Source organism: Oryctolagus cuniculus, chromosome 5 (genome assembly GCF_051225735.1).
Source record: "Oryctolagus cuniculus isolate XC-2025 breed Fujian yellow rabbit chromosome 5, ASM5122573v1, whole genome shotgun sequence".
NCBI classification, from domain to species: Eukaryota; Metazoa; Chordata; class Mammalia; order Lagomorpha; family Leporidae; genus Oryctolagus; species Oryctolagus cuniculus.
In genome coordinates, this window is record NC_142871.1 from 29,702,618 (window position 1) to 29,719,512 (window position 16,895).

The 16,895-nt window shown below is 48.4% G+C and overlaps 1 protein-coding gene across 3 annotated transcripts; it reads right to left on the bottom strand.

Moving 5' to 3' along the window:
* Window positions 1-724: 724 nt before the first annotated feature.
* ABRACL (ABRA C-terminal like) lies at window positions 725-16,207 on the bottom strand. 3 transcript variants are annotated; one of them, XM_089332596.1, is made up of 3 exons: window positions 16,182-16,207; window positions 9,283-9,345; window positions 725-1,317 (listed from the first exon to the last, which is right to left on the bottom strand). In XM_089332596.1, the coding sequence occupies exons 2-3, from the start codon at window positions 9,341-9,343 to the stop codon at window positions 1,133-1,135; spliced, it is 246 nt and encodes an 81-aa protein (XP_089188722.1). In that variant the 5' UTR covers window positions 9,344-9,345; window positions 16,182-16,207; the 3' UTR covers window positions 725-1,132. The 3 variants fall into 3 exon arrangements, with proteins under 3 accessions (XP_089188722.1, XP_002714893.1, XP_069929600.1); XM_002714847.6 differs by having other exon boundaries at window positions 9,283-9,349; XM_070073499.1 differs by lacking the exon at window positions 16,182-16,207 and adding an exon at window positions 15,922-15,988 and having other exon boundaries at window positions 9,283-9,349.
* Window positions 16,208-16,895: the final 688 nt, after the last annotated feature.

Sequence of the window (16,895 nt, forward strand, 5' to 3'; positions counted from 1 at the left end):
AACCCGTTCAGGCCCCTGAGCAGTGTTTTAGCTGACTCGTCTCCCCTCTTCTTCAGTCTCTACAACCCACCTCATCGCCAGGGCCAGACCGCCTGCACTAACCAAAACCTTCATCACAGAGCATTCTTGCTCCTGTTTCCTTTTCAGACTCCCCTTTCTGGCTTCCAGGTTTCCACGTTCAGGGTGCGACCTGAACTGCCCCTCTCCCGAACACACTGCCCCGCTTGATGTCCTGTCTTTCAGGAGAGCATGCTTCTAGCTCATGCCCCTCCGCTGCTCTTTCCGCCATCATCCTCTTTCGTCCCACCTTTCCCCTTGTAATTCCCTTCACCCTCTGATGCAAATTCTGCTTTCTGTATGTTGCCTTCTGTGGCTGTGGTGGTTTCCCCAGATTTTACCCTCTTTGCTATCCTGGATCATTTTCAATTCTGCATTACAGGCTGCAACAGGCAATCATAAAACAATCCCAGATTGCTTCAGATGATTCTAATCCAGCGAAAAAGCAATGTTTTTCAATTACATCTTCTGGCATATCCCCTAACTCAGTGTAAGTATACAGCTGGCATCAAGTAAATACTCTCAGAGTCCAACTATAACACCAACCATTCCTATTTTTTCAATTCTGTAGTTTTAAGAAAACTTCTATCAAATGTGCAAACCTTGATGTACAAACTCAATTCTGAGTGTTACGTAAATACTTAAATAACAAAATCAGGCAATAAAGTGATGTTAAGATGGTTACATGTCTTTATTACATAAACACAACGTTCCTTGTGAGAGCTGGTCTACAGTTTGCCTCTTGTTTTAACAGAACATCTAGTATCTGTAGAAATTGTCTAAGAACGATTTACGAAACACTCTTACACCCCCTCCGAAAGAGAAAAAAACAAAACAAAACAAAAAAAACAGTCTCAGTGCCTACGATTTCCCAACCAGATTCCTGAGAAAAATAATGGGTTTTATATTATCTTTCAAGATATAAAAAAAGAACAGACCTGTAAAATATGAGTCTCCTTTTGTTTACAAAGTTTTAGAAAAATACATCAGGGGATGCTCATATGTTTGTCCTTTGACCCAATATTCCAGTTTACCAGAAACAAAAAGGAGTAATACACAAAATACGCAAAGCACATTAATCTTGAAGCAATGTAATGTCAACATCGTCATGAACGCCTTGTAAAAGCAGCTCTCCTGGGTATGTAACAACCTTCCTCCGTTTCGCAGCTTTCAGAGTTCCCACTAAGGCTTCGAAGAGGTTGGCACATTTGTCATCCTGGAATAGGACCCCAAATTTCACGCTTATCTTTCCATCAGCATCTAATTAGAGAAAACACAATGTTAGAAAATGCAACCCATTTCTTATCCCCCTGTATGGGAGAATCACAAAATCTTTTATAAGCATCTAACTATGCGCTACCCAAGGTTTTTTTTTTTTTTTTTTTTTTTTTTGGGGGGGGGGACAAAGTTAGACAGTGAGAGAGAGAGAGACAGAGAGAAAGGTCTTCCTTCCATTGGTTCACCCCCCCCAAATGACCGCTACGGCCAGTGACGATCCGAAACCAGGATTCAGGTGCTTCCTCCTGGTCTCCCATGCGGGTGCAGGACCCAACCACTTGGGCCATCCTCCACTGCACTCCCGGGCCACAGCAGAGAGCTGGACTGGAAGAGGGGCAACCAAGACAGAATCCGGCATCCCAACTGGGACTAAAACCTGGGTGCTGGCGCCGCAGGCAGAGGATTAGCCTAGTGAGCCGCGGCGCCAGCCAAGGCTACCCAAGATTAAAACTTAACACTTTAATAGTTATAAATTCAACGAAGTCTCTTCTCAGATCCAAAAGTGATGAAACAAATGTACATCTCTTAGCCTTAGTATTATCTAAATGAAGACTGAATAAAAGCCAAGAAACATTGAAAAAAGGCCAATATTCTACAATGCCTTGTATACAGATGAATTTCTAGTTCTCTCTCAATTTCTCTTTTTATTAGTATGTTAGTTGCTAAATTAATAAAAATAGCAAAGGAGAAATCCAGGATCAAGAACAGAGTTTCCCTATGTTCTGAACATACTTGGGGTAGGAAGAGGGGCCTTAAAACCGCATTATCCTCAGACATTCATCATGATTACTAACTCACAATCCCTGGTGGAAGGCCCAGAAGTCTGTATTTAACAGGGGCTCTAGATTATCTTGTTTGGAGGCCAATTTTTAACACAGGCATTGAAAATCAAGATACACAAAAAGTGGATCTGTTGTTAAAAACCAATCAACTGAAGGCGAGCATTTAGCCTAGCAGCTAACGTACCCACATCCCATACTGGAGTGTCTGGGCATCGATTCCCAGCTCTGGCTACCAATTCTAGCTTCTTGTAAATCAGATCCTGCGAGGCTGCGGGGAATGGCGCAAGTACCTGGGCACCTGCCACTCACCTGAGAGCTCTGTATTGAGCTCCTGCCTCCTGGTTCTAGGCCCAGCCCAGCCCCATCCTTTTTCCAGCATTTTAGGGACTGAACCAATGAGTGGGAGCTCTCTGTTCTGGCACTGGCTCGCTCTCTCCTCCCCCACTCTCCTCCCCTCCCTCTGCAAAAATGTATTCCACAATTAAAAATCAATCTAACAACTGAAAACTTGGAGATAAGGGGAATCCCAGATATCTCCCAATTGTTCATTTCTTAGATCACCTGGCTGAGCCTTGACCCCTTCCTACCCTGCTGCCGCAAGTTCTGAAGAAAACGGAGGAGGAGGAAGAAAAAGAAGAAGAGGAGAAGAAGGGGAGAAGCCATCACAGTCAGGGGAGGGCTGCTCCTTGGCCTGTGCCACAACTTGTAACCTGATGGTTAGTAAGCTCCGCCTGTGAGCACAGCACTGTGGTGGGCAGTAGAGTGAGACGGAAGGAAGTAGAGAATCACTTTCTAGCTTTCAAAGAAGTAGCTTCAACTCCCATGAGGCAACAAGAAGCACATACAAAATCAGTAAAGTCATACACAAAGCAACAGGCCGCTGTACAAAGCAGTGTGCCACTGCTTGCCAAGGAGTGGCAGAGACACCACATTCTCCAGTGAGGAGGGCAAGATGACAGTGGCTATAATGTTAGGAGGACTTCATGGAGGAGGTGGTACCTCTTCTGGACTTTCACAGTGAAGTGTAACATGGTGCTCTTTAAAAACATGGCTCACTAGGCTAATCCTCTGCCTGCAGCGCCTGCACACCGGGTTCTAGTTCCAGTCGGGGCGCCGGATTCTGTCCCGGTTGCCCCTCATCCAGGCCAGCTCTCTGCTGTGGCCCGGGAGTGCACTGGAGGATGGCCCAAGTGCTTGGGCCCTGCACCTGCATGGGAGACCAGGAGGAAGCACCTGGCTCCTGCCTTCAGATCAGCGTGGTACGCCAGCCGCAGCGGCCATTGGAGGGTGCACCAACGGAAAAGGAAGACCTTTCTCTGTCTCTCTCTCTCACTGTCCACTCTGCCTGTAAAAAAAAAAAAAAAAAAAAAAACAAAACAAAAAAACAAAAAAAAACACACATACACAAACAAAAACACACAAAAAAACATGGAAGTCCTCAGTGGAAATCTCTGCCACCTACTGGTTTGGCCTTGGGGATCTTAATACCTCCCTCAGCCTGGCAGGGAACACAGTTCTACAGCACCCAGCACAGGGCCTGGCACGTGCTGAGCGCTCTGTCGGGGACCACAGGCTCTGTGAAGGGGGGGTGAGCGTGTGCAAACTAGAAGCACCGTGCAAACAAGGGCAGCACCCAGAAGAGCAGCGGCTAGGGTGCGGACTTGACTCGTCTGAAGGAAATTACTTAATGGAGCTTGCAAAGGGAAACACATAGAATCTGGCCACGCTGCGCCCGGAAAGCAAAGACACAACACTTGTTTGATTTTTAGACCCCCAGCAGCGCGGCCCTTGTTTTCAGTGGGAATCTATCACAGAGCTGCTTGAGCGACTTCAGGCCAGTGCACCTGGCTCTCTGGGCTCCGGCGACCTCACCCACCCAGAGAGAATGACGCCCAGCCCCCCAACAGAGCCTTGCGAGGATGAACAGGGCCCAGCACACAGAAAATGATCAGTTTAGGTTAAGGTTTAAAGGCACCAAAGGCGAAACCCGGGTGCGGTCTTGAGTTCTACTCTCTCCCCGCTCAATCTGTCCAATGTCCACGTGACTCCACCTTCCTGGTGCCTTCTGCAGCTCTCGCCTCCCTTCTCGAGAGACAGTAATTCCCGAATGGTTTCTTACCTGCATCCCTGCAAACTGACAACCCCTTCCTGTCCCCCTTTCTTCCGCTTTGCCCTCTCTCCACTGGTACAGAATAACACACGTGGGCGAAGCTTTATAAGATGCAGATCCCATTAGTTCTCTTCTACTTTAACCTGGCAATGGCGCCCTATCACCTTCAAAACCAGGAAGCAAGCGAAGCCCACGGCCTCACAGACAAGGTTCTTGATGCTGTGGCCTTGCACCCATGCCCAGCTGAGCTGCTGCCATCCAAGTCCACAGCCCTGCTGATCCAGTCATAATAAACTGCTTGCTGTTGCCAAGGTGATGAGAGATCCTGCCTCCATAATTTTGCCCAGGTTGAACCATCTGTCCAGACCCCTTTTCCTAGCTACATTTTTTTCTTCAAGGATGGACTTCGATGTCACTTTTCCTGAGAAGGCTCTCATAATTCCCTAAGTTAATAGCTCTTCTTAGAACTGGGTATATCTATCCATCAAAGCACCCAGGATCAATTACAGTAATAATAGCTAACATTTATTGAATACTTGCTATGTTCCTAGATCTGTCCCACACATTTGAGTCATTAAAAATCACTTAATCCTCATTTCATAGAAAAGAAAACACCACTGACTGCAAGAAGCAATGCTATTTTATAGTCAATTAAACCGCCAGTTTAACTATAGCCTACCAAGGTGCATCCTTATTTTAGAGATTTAAAAAGGTGTCTTTGACTCACTGAAATGAAGTACTATTATTAAATTAGACAAATAAGGAAACCAAGGCACAGAAAAGATTAGTGATATGCCCAAGATCGCACGGGAGGCATCTGGGGGAGCTGGGATTCTGGCAGAGTCTGACTCCAGAGTCCACGCTGTGACCACTCCTGATACCAGCTTCCAGCCCAACTCTCAGCTACCTCCAGAGGCCCTCAAGGGCTCAGCTGGAACTTTTTTTGTTTTGTGTTTTTGCATTTCCAGAGCTTGAGCACAAAGAAGGTACAGATGCTGAGATATCTGTTGAGTGAAAGAGTTACAGTCTCCAAAGAATCTTTCTCAATCTTTTTTCACTCGAAGGAAAATAAGAGTTTAAAGAATCTGACTTAAAAAAGAAAAAAAAAAGATAAAGTCGGGTTTATCCATTTCCAGTGTAAGTTCACATATCATATACGTAATTAGTCAAAATTACTCCAGACACAACTTAAATAACTAACCACAACATGTCAGAAGGTAACTTCTCTCCATATATGCTTTGCAGCTCAGTGCGTCATGTTTTAGCAGGAACAAGAGACTCAAGGTGGGGCTGGCGCTGTGGCATAGCTGGTGAACCTGCCTCCTGCAGTGCTTGCATCCCATAAGGGCACCGGTTCAAGTCCTGGCTGCTCCACTTCCAATCCAACTCCCTGCTAATGTGCCTGGGAAAGCAGTGGAAGATGGTACAAGTCTTTGGACCCCTGCACCCACATGGGAGACTGGGAAGAAGCTCCTGGCTCCTGGCTTCTGGCTTCTGGCTTGGGATTGGCCCAGCTCCAGCCATTGTGGCCATTTGGGGAGTGAAGCCATGGATGGAAGACCACTTTCTCTCTCTCTCTCTCTCTCTCTCTCTCTCTCTGACTTTCAAGCAAATAAATAAATTTTAGAAGAAAAAAAAAGAAGGAAATAAAGTCAGGTGTCCCAGTGACACTGCAAATTGTAAAGATTTTTCATGCTTATAAAAGCTAGGATAATTATCTTAAGATTTCCAGTTTGTAAAGCTGCTAATTTTGAAGCTGAGTTGCAGTTTGCTTGAGTAGAATAACGACACTCTTCCAGCAGTCTGAAGGTTAGACTTTTAAAACCAAGTGAATTCGACCAATAAACACTAGGTTGACATGGATAAGGAGGAGAAAAATCCTCCACATCTTTGAAAATAGGCCTTTAACAATCCAAACGGTATACTGCAAGAACAACATGGCAGGAAAAATCAAGAATGTAGCAAGAGAAGCATGCTGGAGCATCAGCATTGAAAACAAGCCTCGCCAACTCCCATCACGCAGGTATGCTGAAGTCGGTCGGAGAAAAGTGGGGTTAGGAAAGATGGTCCATTTGTTCAGTTGGGAAACTAAATAAATTGCATAATCCAATGTCTTCTCAGCATTCTCTTTAAACAGCAGATTCGTTCTCATTCTGAATTCTACCAGTGGATTTCTCCTTAACTCACCTGCCATGTACTTCAAAAACCCTACAGAGATTCCAGGCTTCATTGAGTGTCCCCAACTACAACAACTTTCAGCAATCATTTTCATCGGGATTGTACTGAATTGAATGTCAGCACTCCACAGTTTACTACTGCTTCTTTTCTGATAATTGCCTCATGAGTTTTTATCCATTGCCATTAACTAACTAGTAAGATCTTTGAGAGAAAGGAACATGGATTACTTATACTTGCTCAGGGCTTGGGCTATGTAAATGTGTAACAAATATTAACTGGCCATATGATTAAATTCACTTCTGGTTGAGTTCAGACCTCCTTTTATATGCCTCTTTTATCTTTTCTTTGTACATTTCAGTAATGATGACTCATGTTTGATATAGAAATAAAGTGACTTAGAGAAGACCAAAAAGAGGAAACGGTAGAAAAAATAATGCCCTCCCCAATATATTCACGTTCTAACCTCCAGAATTTGTGATTATGCTGCCAAAGATGGGAAAAGGGATCTTCCAAATGCAATGAAATTAAGGATCCTGAAATGGGGGGGGGGGGGGATTATCCTGTATTATTCAGTTGAGTCCAGTGTAACCACAAGGGTCCTTAAAAAATGGAAGTGAGAGAAAGAAGAGGAGGCCAGAGGAATGTGACACCAGGACTCTGAAGATGGAGACAGGCAGTCATGAACCGAGGACTATGCACAGCATCTAGAAGCTGGAAGAAGGCCAGGAAACACATTCTCCCCTAGAACCTCCAGAGGGAACCTTGTCACTACTCAATCCTAGCCAAGGGAGACCCTTCTCAGACTCCTGACCTGTAGAACTGTTAAGATAGGCCGGCGCCGCGGCTCAATAGGCTAATCCTCCACCTAGCGGCATGGGCACACGGGGTTCTAGTCCCGGTCAGGGCGCTGGGTTCTGTCCCGGTTGCCCCTCTTCCAGGCCAGCCCTCTGGTATGGCCCGGGAGTGCAGTGGAGGATGGCCCAAGTCCTTGGGCCCTGCACCCCATGGGAGACCAGGAGAAGCACCTGGCTCCTGGCTTCGGATCAGTGCAGTGCATCGGCTGAAGCATGCCAGCCATGGCGGCCATTGGAGGGTGAACCAACGGCAAAAGGAAGACCTTTTTGTCTGTCTCTCTCTCTCACTATCCACTCTGCCTGTCAAAAACAAAACAAAACAAAACAAAACAAAAAAAAACAAAAACTGTTAAGATAGTAAATGTGCTGTTTTATGTCTCCAGGTTGGTTGCCATCTGTCATGGCATCGATACAAAGTGAATGCAGGGGACATCTGATGTGATGGACAAGAAAAGCTTCAAACCATGTCCTGTTACTTCAAAGGATTTGTGATTCACAAGCAAAGGGGGCTTCCAATAAGGAGAATCAAGTTGCAATGACACAATCAATCTTGTTAGACACTGCTTTTTACATGATGCAATTTTAAAACATTGAATCTTATTATCCTTGTTGTTGCTGAATATGTCTATCGTTCTTATTTTTAAAATGCTCCCCAGGGGCCAGCACTGTAGCACAGTAGGTTAATCCTCCACCTGAGGCTCTGGCATCTCATATGGGCACCAGTTCTAGTCCTGGCTGCTCCTCTTCCAATCCAGCTCTTTGCTGTGGCCTGGGAAAAGCAGTGGAAGATGGCCTAAGTGCTTAGGCCCCTGCACCGGCATGGGAGACCGGGAAGAAGCACCTGGCTCCTGGCTTCGGATCGGCGCAGCTCTGGCCGTTGTGGCCATTTAGAGAGTGAACCAATGGAAGGAAGACCTTTCTCTCTGTCTCTCTCTCTCACTGTCCATAACTCTACCTCTCAAGTAAATAAATAAAATCTTAAAAGAAAAATGCTCCCCAAATTTTTGAAAACTTGTCTGAGATGTGCCAAATACCTAAAGCTACAATAGTAACTTTCTTTTTTTTTTTATTTTTATTATTATTTTTTTTTGACAGGCAGAGTGGACAGTGAGAGAGAGAGACAGAGAGAAAGGTCTTCCTTTGCCATTGGTTCACCCTCCAATGGCCACCGCAGTCAGCGTGCTGCGGCCAGTGCACCGCACTGATCCGATGGCAGGAGCCAGGTGCTTCTCCTGGTCTCCCATGGGGTGCAGGGCCCAAGCACTTGGGCCATCCTCCACTGCACTCCCGGGCCACAGCAGAGAGCTGGCCTGGAAGAGGGGCAACCGGGACAGAATCTGGCGCCCTGACTGGGACTAGAACCTGGTGTGCCGGCGCTGCAAGGCAGAGGATTAGCCTAGTGAGCCGCGGCGCCGGCCAATAGTAACTTTCATTACAGCTTCACTAATACCACCAATTTCACATGTCACTCTCTTCACAGCTGCTGCCTAGTTGTGGCTGAAGAAAAAGATGACCAAAAAAAAAAAAAAAAACCCTAAAGCTGGGTCTATTTATTTTAGTTGTATTATTTTAGTTATATGTATACAAATACTTTTTTGTACAAAACTCAAGAATTTGGGGGAAATAAAGACAATTTTGTAGAATTTCAATCTAAGTCCATAGTCATGTGGAAGCTTATAAAATGATGGCTAGATAAAGCAGAACATATGAATTTCAATAGCATGACAGATAAAAATCTGAACATGATTCAATTCCTGGATTTTGACACAACCAGATGAAGGAAACTCAGCACCGTTTTTCCAAATCAAAAGACAGAGGAATATCTCAACCTCTCCCTGCACTGGAATCCCAATATCTCAGTAGGTCTGTGTCTCCAGATGTCACTGCCCGGTTCTAGGCAGTCACCACCAGGGACGTGGGCAAAGTGGCCACAAGGATAGCCCAGGATGACCCCTTTGACCAGAATGCCCGTCCTGCCTGCTTTGAGTAAACACAGAAGAAATACTCAGAGTCAGATACTTACTTTTTGAACCTAAACGATGAATTTCCTCCACTAAGAGGTTGACTTCATGTTCCACGTTCATTGCTACCTGAGACAGAAAAGTAAGCATATATTATGACCATTTGCACATCCCACCAAGCCCAAAGGCCCTTTTTTTCATGTAGCGTTTATGGCGGTTAATTCTCCATGTTCCTCTTCCTAAAAATACTTGAGTGGTAGGTACGAGTGGGCAGTACAATGGCCCCATGGTTCTACCTCTCTAACTCGCTCCCTCGGCTGCCTCCACTCCAGTTCTCCACATCTGCTGGTGAGAAGGCAGTCATTCTCTTGGCACCTGCTGTTAACTCCACGCAGGGCTCTGTTAAGCACCAAAATACAAACGTGAGCAACACGGATCTTCCTGTCCTCAGAGAGTGTGCCTTCCAAAAATCCAGAGAGGCCTGGAACCAATGTCAATGTGGCCAGCACTCGGAGCGCTGTGTCTGCTGCACAAGGGGAGCACAGAGGAGGAAGCCACCCAAGGCTTCTTGGGGCTCCTTGGGGCTCCTTGGGGCCAAGTGCGGGGGGGTGGGGCGCAAACAAGCAAAGGTGTTCTGTGCATGCGGAAGAGCTCAGGCAAAATCAGGGAAGTGAAAGGGAAAAAATGTAGCACATTGAGACAGGCCCTGGGTGAGGTGCTGGGGATACTAGGATGAGCAGTCATCTTTCCTGCCCTTCAGGAGTCTATAGTCTAGTGGAGGAGGCAGACTGATACAATGTTTTTTTTTTGTTTTTTGTTTTTTGACAGGCAGAGTGGACAGTGAGAGAGAGACAGAGAGAAAGGTCTTCCTTTGCCGTTGGTTCACCCTCCAATGGCCGCCGAGGCCGGCGCGCTGCGGCTGGCGCACCGCGCTGATCCGATGGCAGGAGCCAGGTACTTCTCCTGGTCTCCCATGGGGTGCAGGGCCCAAGCACTTGGGCCATCCTCCACTGCACTCCCTGGCCACAGCAGAGAGCTGGCCTAGAAGAGGGGCAACCGGGACAGAATCCGGCGCCCCGACCGGGACTAGAACCCGGTGTGCCGGTGCTGCTAGGCGGAGGATTAGCCTAGTGAGCCGTGGCGCCGGCCGGACTGATACAATGTTAAGTCAGGCAGTCATCACTTCCAGGTCATGTGCAGGGGGCATCCTGTCCCTCTCTGGGGAGTGCACCAGAGAGCTGTGTCCAAGACCATCCATCATTGGATAGGCAGGAATCCAGAACCCAGAGCAGCTGAGATTTCTCTTGGCTCACTATGTCCTCCACGGCCTGGGTCATCACTACTCCAGCCTCCTCTACACCACCCAAGAATTCTGATGGGACTTCTTTGGATCTCTCTAACATCCCCTGCTCTCTGGCCTCCAGCCTTTACACATACTGCTTCTTTGACCCACACTAGCACCATTCCTTTCTTGGGCTAATTCCCACACGGCCAGTCCCAGCTCGGACATAACTTCCTCCAGGAAGAGCTCTGTCTCCCGCAGTCCTGCGTGGCCTCTTCATGTCACTCAGCTATGGGTGGGAAGCCCCCCTCTGGAGGACCTGACTGTAATGCCCACTGCACTATCACTTCGGGCGCCCAGAGTAGAGGTTAAACAAATCTTGGTTTCATGCACTGGAAAGAACAAGCAAAGGCAACAAAGGAAATGAAACTATATTTGCAGCAACCGGGTAGAATATGCCTGAGTTCGGTTTGTTTTCAAATGATAAATTTTCCAAGCTGAATACAAGGGTATTTCAAAAAATCATGGAAAATGGAATTAAAAGATAAATATTTTGGTACAAGAGATATTTTAAATTTGTGCATAGTTTTTTCATAATGTATATTTTCTATGAACTTTTTGAAGACCCCTTGTAGGCACAGATTTAAAAAAAAATGTTGAACCAAAATAAATTTATCTTTCAATTCTATTTTCCATGAACTTTTGGAAGTACTCCCATAAGGGGCTAAAAAAGGGGGTTTGCATATAGGGTTTTCTTCATGGTGATGACTTGGAAGAAACAACTTTATCCAGATGGATTGTAGCTAGTTCCTGGTAGCTTCTGAAAACATGAGTGACATCTCTAATTATATACCACCTGTTTAAACGATATTGACTGGGACACCAGATTGTCTATCAACTAATAATTAAAAGTGTCACTACCATCTGCTATGCTACTTGTGTGAATATTATAATTTAAGGAGCCTGTATCACAGTAAAGTACAAAATCCTCAATTAAATGCATCTACATAAATCTTATCAAAAATTATAGTGTTCAAATATTGGGGACTGTGTTGGTGAAATCCTATCTGTAACATTATATGGCATTCAAAATTTAGTTGAAACAAGGAACCAAAACATGCTAGCATGTAGGCAAAAAGACATGTAGGCAGAAGACACGCAGGCAGAAGACATGTAGGCAGAAGACACAGCCACTCCACTGAACGCCTCAATGCTAAGCCCTGAGAAAAATGATGGGGAGAGACCTGTGAATGTCAAGTTGGAGCATTTGACTGATATTTTGCCCGCCCATCAGCCATTCTCCATCCTGACACCATCTGCTAGTGTGTGTTTGTATAGAGCCTTTCTCTCCTTGTTCTACACTTAGGCACTTGAGGAAGTGCCTCTTCCTAGGCTCCAGAAGTGTTTCAGAGCCAGAATGACTGGTTTAAGGCATAAGATGGGTGACCCCATCCGGAACAGAGGGGGTCTGCCCTGGGATTTTGCTGGGACTGGTAGTAAAATGACCAATATCCTTCTATCTGTTCTATGATGAATGTTTACAGCCCTTGATGTACGTGGCCACCTGGTGGTAAGAGCCTGCCAAGAACAAAGCTAACACAAAGGGAAGTCCCGCCATCAACAAGGATTGAGCCGGTACAGAATCCTGAATTTTCAGGTTTCAGGAGCACATAATCTTTCCTGGTTTTGTTTTTGCTGGTTTATGTGACTTTCTGTCACTTCTACTCCAAAGAATCTTGACTCACATAGTGAGTTTAGAAAAGATCTGCTATTCTTTTGAAGAACTAAAGCTGTTTTCATAAACTTTCCTAAGAGTTTTGCTTTGTGTTGCTCTATTGGGCAGGAGAGATAAATTTCATAGAAAAGGAAATTTGAAGGCATATTAAAAAAAAATACTGCCTAGCAGGGGCCAGCATTGTGGTACAGCAGGTTAAGCTGTAGCCTGAGATAGTGGCAGCCCCTACTGGAGTGCTGCTTTGAGTCCCAGCTGCTCTGTTTCCAACCCTTCTTCTTGCTAATGCTCCTGGGAAGGCAGCAGATGATGGCCCAACTATGTTTCCCCTGGCCAGCCCTATGGGAGACACGGATGGAGTTCCTGGCTCCCTGTTTCAGCCTAGCCCAGCCCTAGCCATTGTGGCCATTTGGGGAGTGAACTAGGAGATGAAAAATCTTTTTCTCTCAGTCTCTCCTTCTCTCTCTGACACTCTTTCAAATAATAAGTAAATCTTAAAAAAAAAAAAAAAAAAAAAAAAAAAAAAAAAAGGCGGGGCCGGCGCTGTGGTGCAGCGGGTTAACACCCAGGCCTGATATGGGTGCCAGTTCAAGACCCAGCTGCTCCACTTCCAATCCAGCTTTCTGCTGTGGCCTGGGAAAGCAGGTGTCCCAAGCCTTTGGACCCCTGCACCCGCGAGGGAGACCTGGAAGAAGCTCCTGGCTCCTGGCTTCAGATCAGTGCAGCTCTGGCTGTTGTGGCCAATTGGGGAGTGAACCATCGGATGGAAGACCTCTCTCTCCCTCTCTCTGCCTCTCTTCTCTCTCTGTGAAACTCTGACACTCAAATAAATAAATAAATATTAAAAAAAAAAGAAGAAGAAGATGGGCTGGCATTGTGGTGCAGCAGGTTAAGCTGCCACCTACAATGTGGCATCCCATATGAGTGCCTGGTCAAGTCCTGGCTGCTCCACTTCCAATCCAGCTTCCTACTAACGTGCCTGGGAAAGCAGCAGATGCATTAGTACTTGGGCCCCTGCACTCATGTGGGAGATCCAGATGGAGTTCCTGTCTCCTGGCTTCAGCCTGGCCCAGGCCCTGCCATTGTGGCCATTTTGGAAGTGAACCAGTGGATGGAAGATTTCTTTTTCTTTCTGTCTCTGCAACTGCCTTCCAAGTAAATAAATAAATATAAGGAAGGAGGAAGGGAGGGGGGAATAAGAGAGGGAGGAAGGAAAGAAGGAAAGAGAAAGCGAAAGAAAAGTGATTAACAATGAAAAATGACTGCACTGGGTTCTTGGGAACATTTCTGCAGAAGTAGTAAGGATCTCTGAGGGACAAGGAAATTCATCTGTCCTGGACCAAGCGAGAAGGAAACAGCCAGGATTAAGGGCCTCTTCTACTCTCGGGTTCTCTGGTGCCCTCCCCGCAAAACCTATCTCTCCTTTAAAAAAATACTTTATTTAAAGATCAGAGTGATGAATGGGAGCGTCAAACACACACACACATGCAGAGAGAGAGAGAGAGAGAGAAGGGAGGGAGGGGAGAGAAAGAGAGAGAGCGTGCTTCCATTCACCAGCTCACTCCCCAAATGCCCACAAATGCCAGGGCTGGACCAGGCCAAAACCAGAAGCCAGGAACTCCATCTGTGTTGCCCACCTGGATGGCAACATGCAGCCAGAATTCTAACTTGCTCTCAATTATGGGATGTGGGTGTACCAAGTGGTGGCTGAACCCACCGCACCCCTGCACTGCTGGGAATATGCATCTTTAACATCTTTCTCCATTGCTTCCACCCACACCCAACCACACACTTCAGACTTAGTTCTCCTTTAATAATGAAAACCAAAAAAGCAAATCTCTTATTTTTTAAAGACTTGTTTGCTTATTTAAAAGGCATAGCAACAGAAAGAGAGAGAGAGAGAGAGAGATCTCTCATCTACTGGTTCCTTCTCCCAAATGGTTGCAACAGCCAGGGCTGGGCCAGGCCCAAGCTAGGAGCCAAGAACTCCATCTGGGTCTCCCACATGGGTGGCAGGAGCCCAAGTGCTTGGGCCATCTTCCACTGCCTTCCCAGGTGCATTAGCAGGGAGCTGAATGGTAAGTGGAGCAGCTGGCTGAGCTTGGATATGGGATGCGGGCATGGCGGGCAGTGGTCCCACCTGCTGTGCCACAACACCCCTCGCATGGTGTACAGCGTGCACACCTGCATTGTATTAAGCAGCCGGACAATCATCCAATTTTAAGAAAGGAAGGAAACCAACACTTCTTTATAATTCATTATACATCTGTTAATTCAAGAACCTGGCAAAATACTCATAATTAATCCCCATTTTTGGATAAAGAAACAGGCTCAGAGGGGTTAACTCCCCACAAACAAAAGCTGCTTCCACCGCATCCAGCGTGTTTGTCTTCCTCTCTTTGTTATGCAAATGATCTAAATTTAATAGTGAGTTGCTTCCGTGGGACACGGATACTGGCTCAGGACTTAACTAAGAACCGCTTCCCAAGCTACAGCAATCTCCCTGCTCAGGCCCCTAGAAGTAGAAAAATCGCCGGCTTAGAAACTACAGCTAGCATACATCATCCCCCCATGTTTCACTCCCTTATTTTATGATCCGAGGCGGGAGAGGAACAAAGTAGGAAAACACCCATTGAGACTCGGAGCTTGGCAGGCCCAGGACGTCTTATAAGAAGCACAGCAGCCTAGGGCTGCAGCGAGCAAGAAGAACAGAACAATGGGGAGAGGCCAAAGCAGACGGCCTCCGGGTGAAAAAGAGCTAGGCAGGGAGAGGCTGCCCCAGAAGAAAGGAAGGGGGGCTCAAAGGGAGGCGACGGCAGATGCTAGCGGGGCCCGGAATTGTCACAGAATCTCATTAGGCTTTGTGCGTGGGATCACAAAGAGCGCCGCCTGCAGGGGGCGGCCGCCGCCTCCGCTCCCCGCCCACCGCCCACCTATACACCCAAGGCTGTCCTTACTCTCGGCTACCCTGGGTGGACAAACGGGGTTCAACAATAACGCCGATTGTCCATGAACTTTCTGGGGTCCTCTCAGATTTGTTATTCTTTAAAAAGTTTTCAGGTAATACGTGGAGATTCTCTAAGCCCACCGGAGTGGGGACCCTGCGCATCAGGAGCCGAATGAACACCCAGGGGCCACATGGTGTCCAGCCTCCCCTTCTGTGCCCGCCCCGCAGTCACTCAGGGGCGGCCGGCGCGGCTCCTGGCTCCTCCTCGGGTGCCGCGCGCGCTCCATATATGGTCAAAGCTGCGCCAAGTTGGCGATCCAGCCGGGTAGGGGGTCCCCAAGAGCTGCGCCCTGCAGGGTCATCCCACGCTCACCACCGGCGCCGATGCCTGCTAGGGGAGCGCAGCGCTGGGGCCCCTGTCTCGGGGCAGCGGGGAGGGCTCCGGGAAGGACCGAGTCCCGGACGCCTTTGTCTCTGCAACTCTACGCCGCGAGAGCGAGCGCCCAAATCCCGGGTGAACACGCGCCCTGCCCCCGACTCCTCGGTCCCCTCGTGTCCCCTGCCTTCCCCTTCACGCCCCAAGCTGGAGGGCACAGAGCCGCATCACCTCGGGCACTGCAGAGGTCGCTGCCCTGAGACCAGCGCATTCCCTGGGGCATCCTCCTCTCCCCTCTCCCCAGCCCTGCCCCACCCAGCTCCTCCGGAACGGGCTCCCCAACCACAGCCGACTGCAAACCGACACGTTGCACCGCGGTAGAAATCGCGACCGCGCTTCCCCGTCCGCCCCCGGCCGGCGAACAGTCACGTGAGCCGAGTGCGGAAGTCCGCGGGAGAGGTGGAGGCGTGCGCGCCGCGCGCCCACCCGGGCGCCTCCTCGGCCGCGCAGGTGTCACCTCCGCGCGCCTGTGCCCCTCGCGGTCCCCGCAGCCCACGCTGCCTGCCACGGCCGTGGCCTCCACCCGACACGCCCGCGCCACGTCTTCCCCGGGGACGCACGCACCTCTCCGCCGGCTTCTCTTTGGCAATGAGGAACTGACGCGGCGTGGGTCGGGACCCGGTGTTCTCTCAGTGCACGAGGGAGGAAGTGGTCGTGGCCAACAGAAAGACTGCAGTGGAGGAGGAGGAACGCAGCGAAGAGTTTCTGCGCTCAGGAAAGGGGCCGCCCACTCTCCCGAGGACAAGCCTATGAGGAGGAAACTTAGGGGAGGAGACGCGGGAGCGGGCAGACTCCAGACAGGTGGCGAGGCGCCCGGGGCTTCTAGGAACACCGACCCGGAGCTTCGATTCCCTCCACGATACTCAGAGCCGTGATACTCAACCCCTGGGTCTCATCCTGGGCGCTGATTTCCTGCCGGGGTTTCTCTCCGAGCGTCGGAAACAAAGCGCCCCCAGCGTGCGGAAGTCAGGTCTCCCAGGAAGGCAGAGCGACGTGGCCGCTGGCTTGCCAGGGGCCGGAAGAAAAAAAAACGACCCCTAAAGAAATTTGCGGGGTGACGAAAATGCATTCCTGAAAAGCAGTCCGTCCTACTGCAAGGAAATGTGACGTGGACAAAGCTAGTCCTTGACCCCGCGTCGGTGTAGCTTTCGTCCTTTCTTTATTCACTGCTTCCTACACTTGGAATTCCAATCCATTTATGGATTCTCTCTTGAGTGTAGCCCCTGCCTTGTTCATCTGTGCGTGCGTGCGTGCGCGTGTGTGGGAGATTCTTGCCGT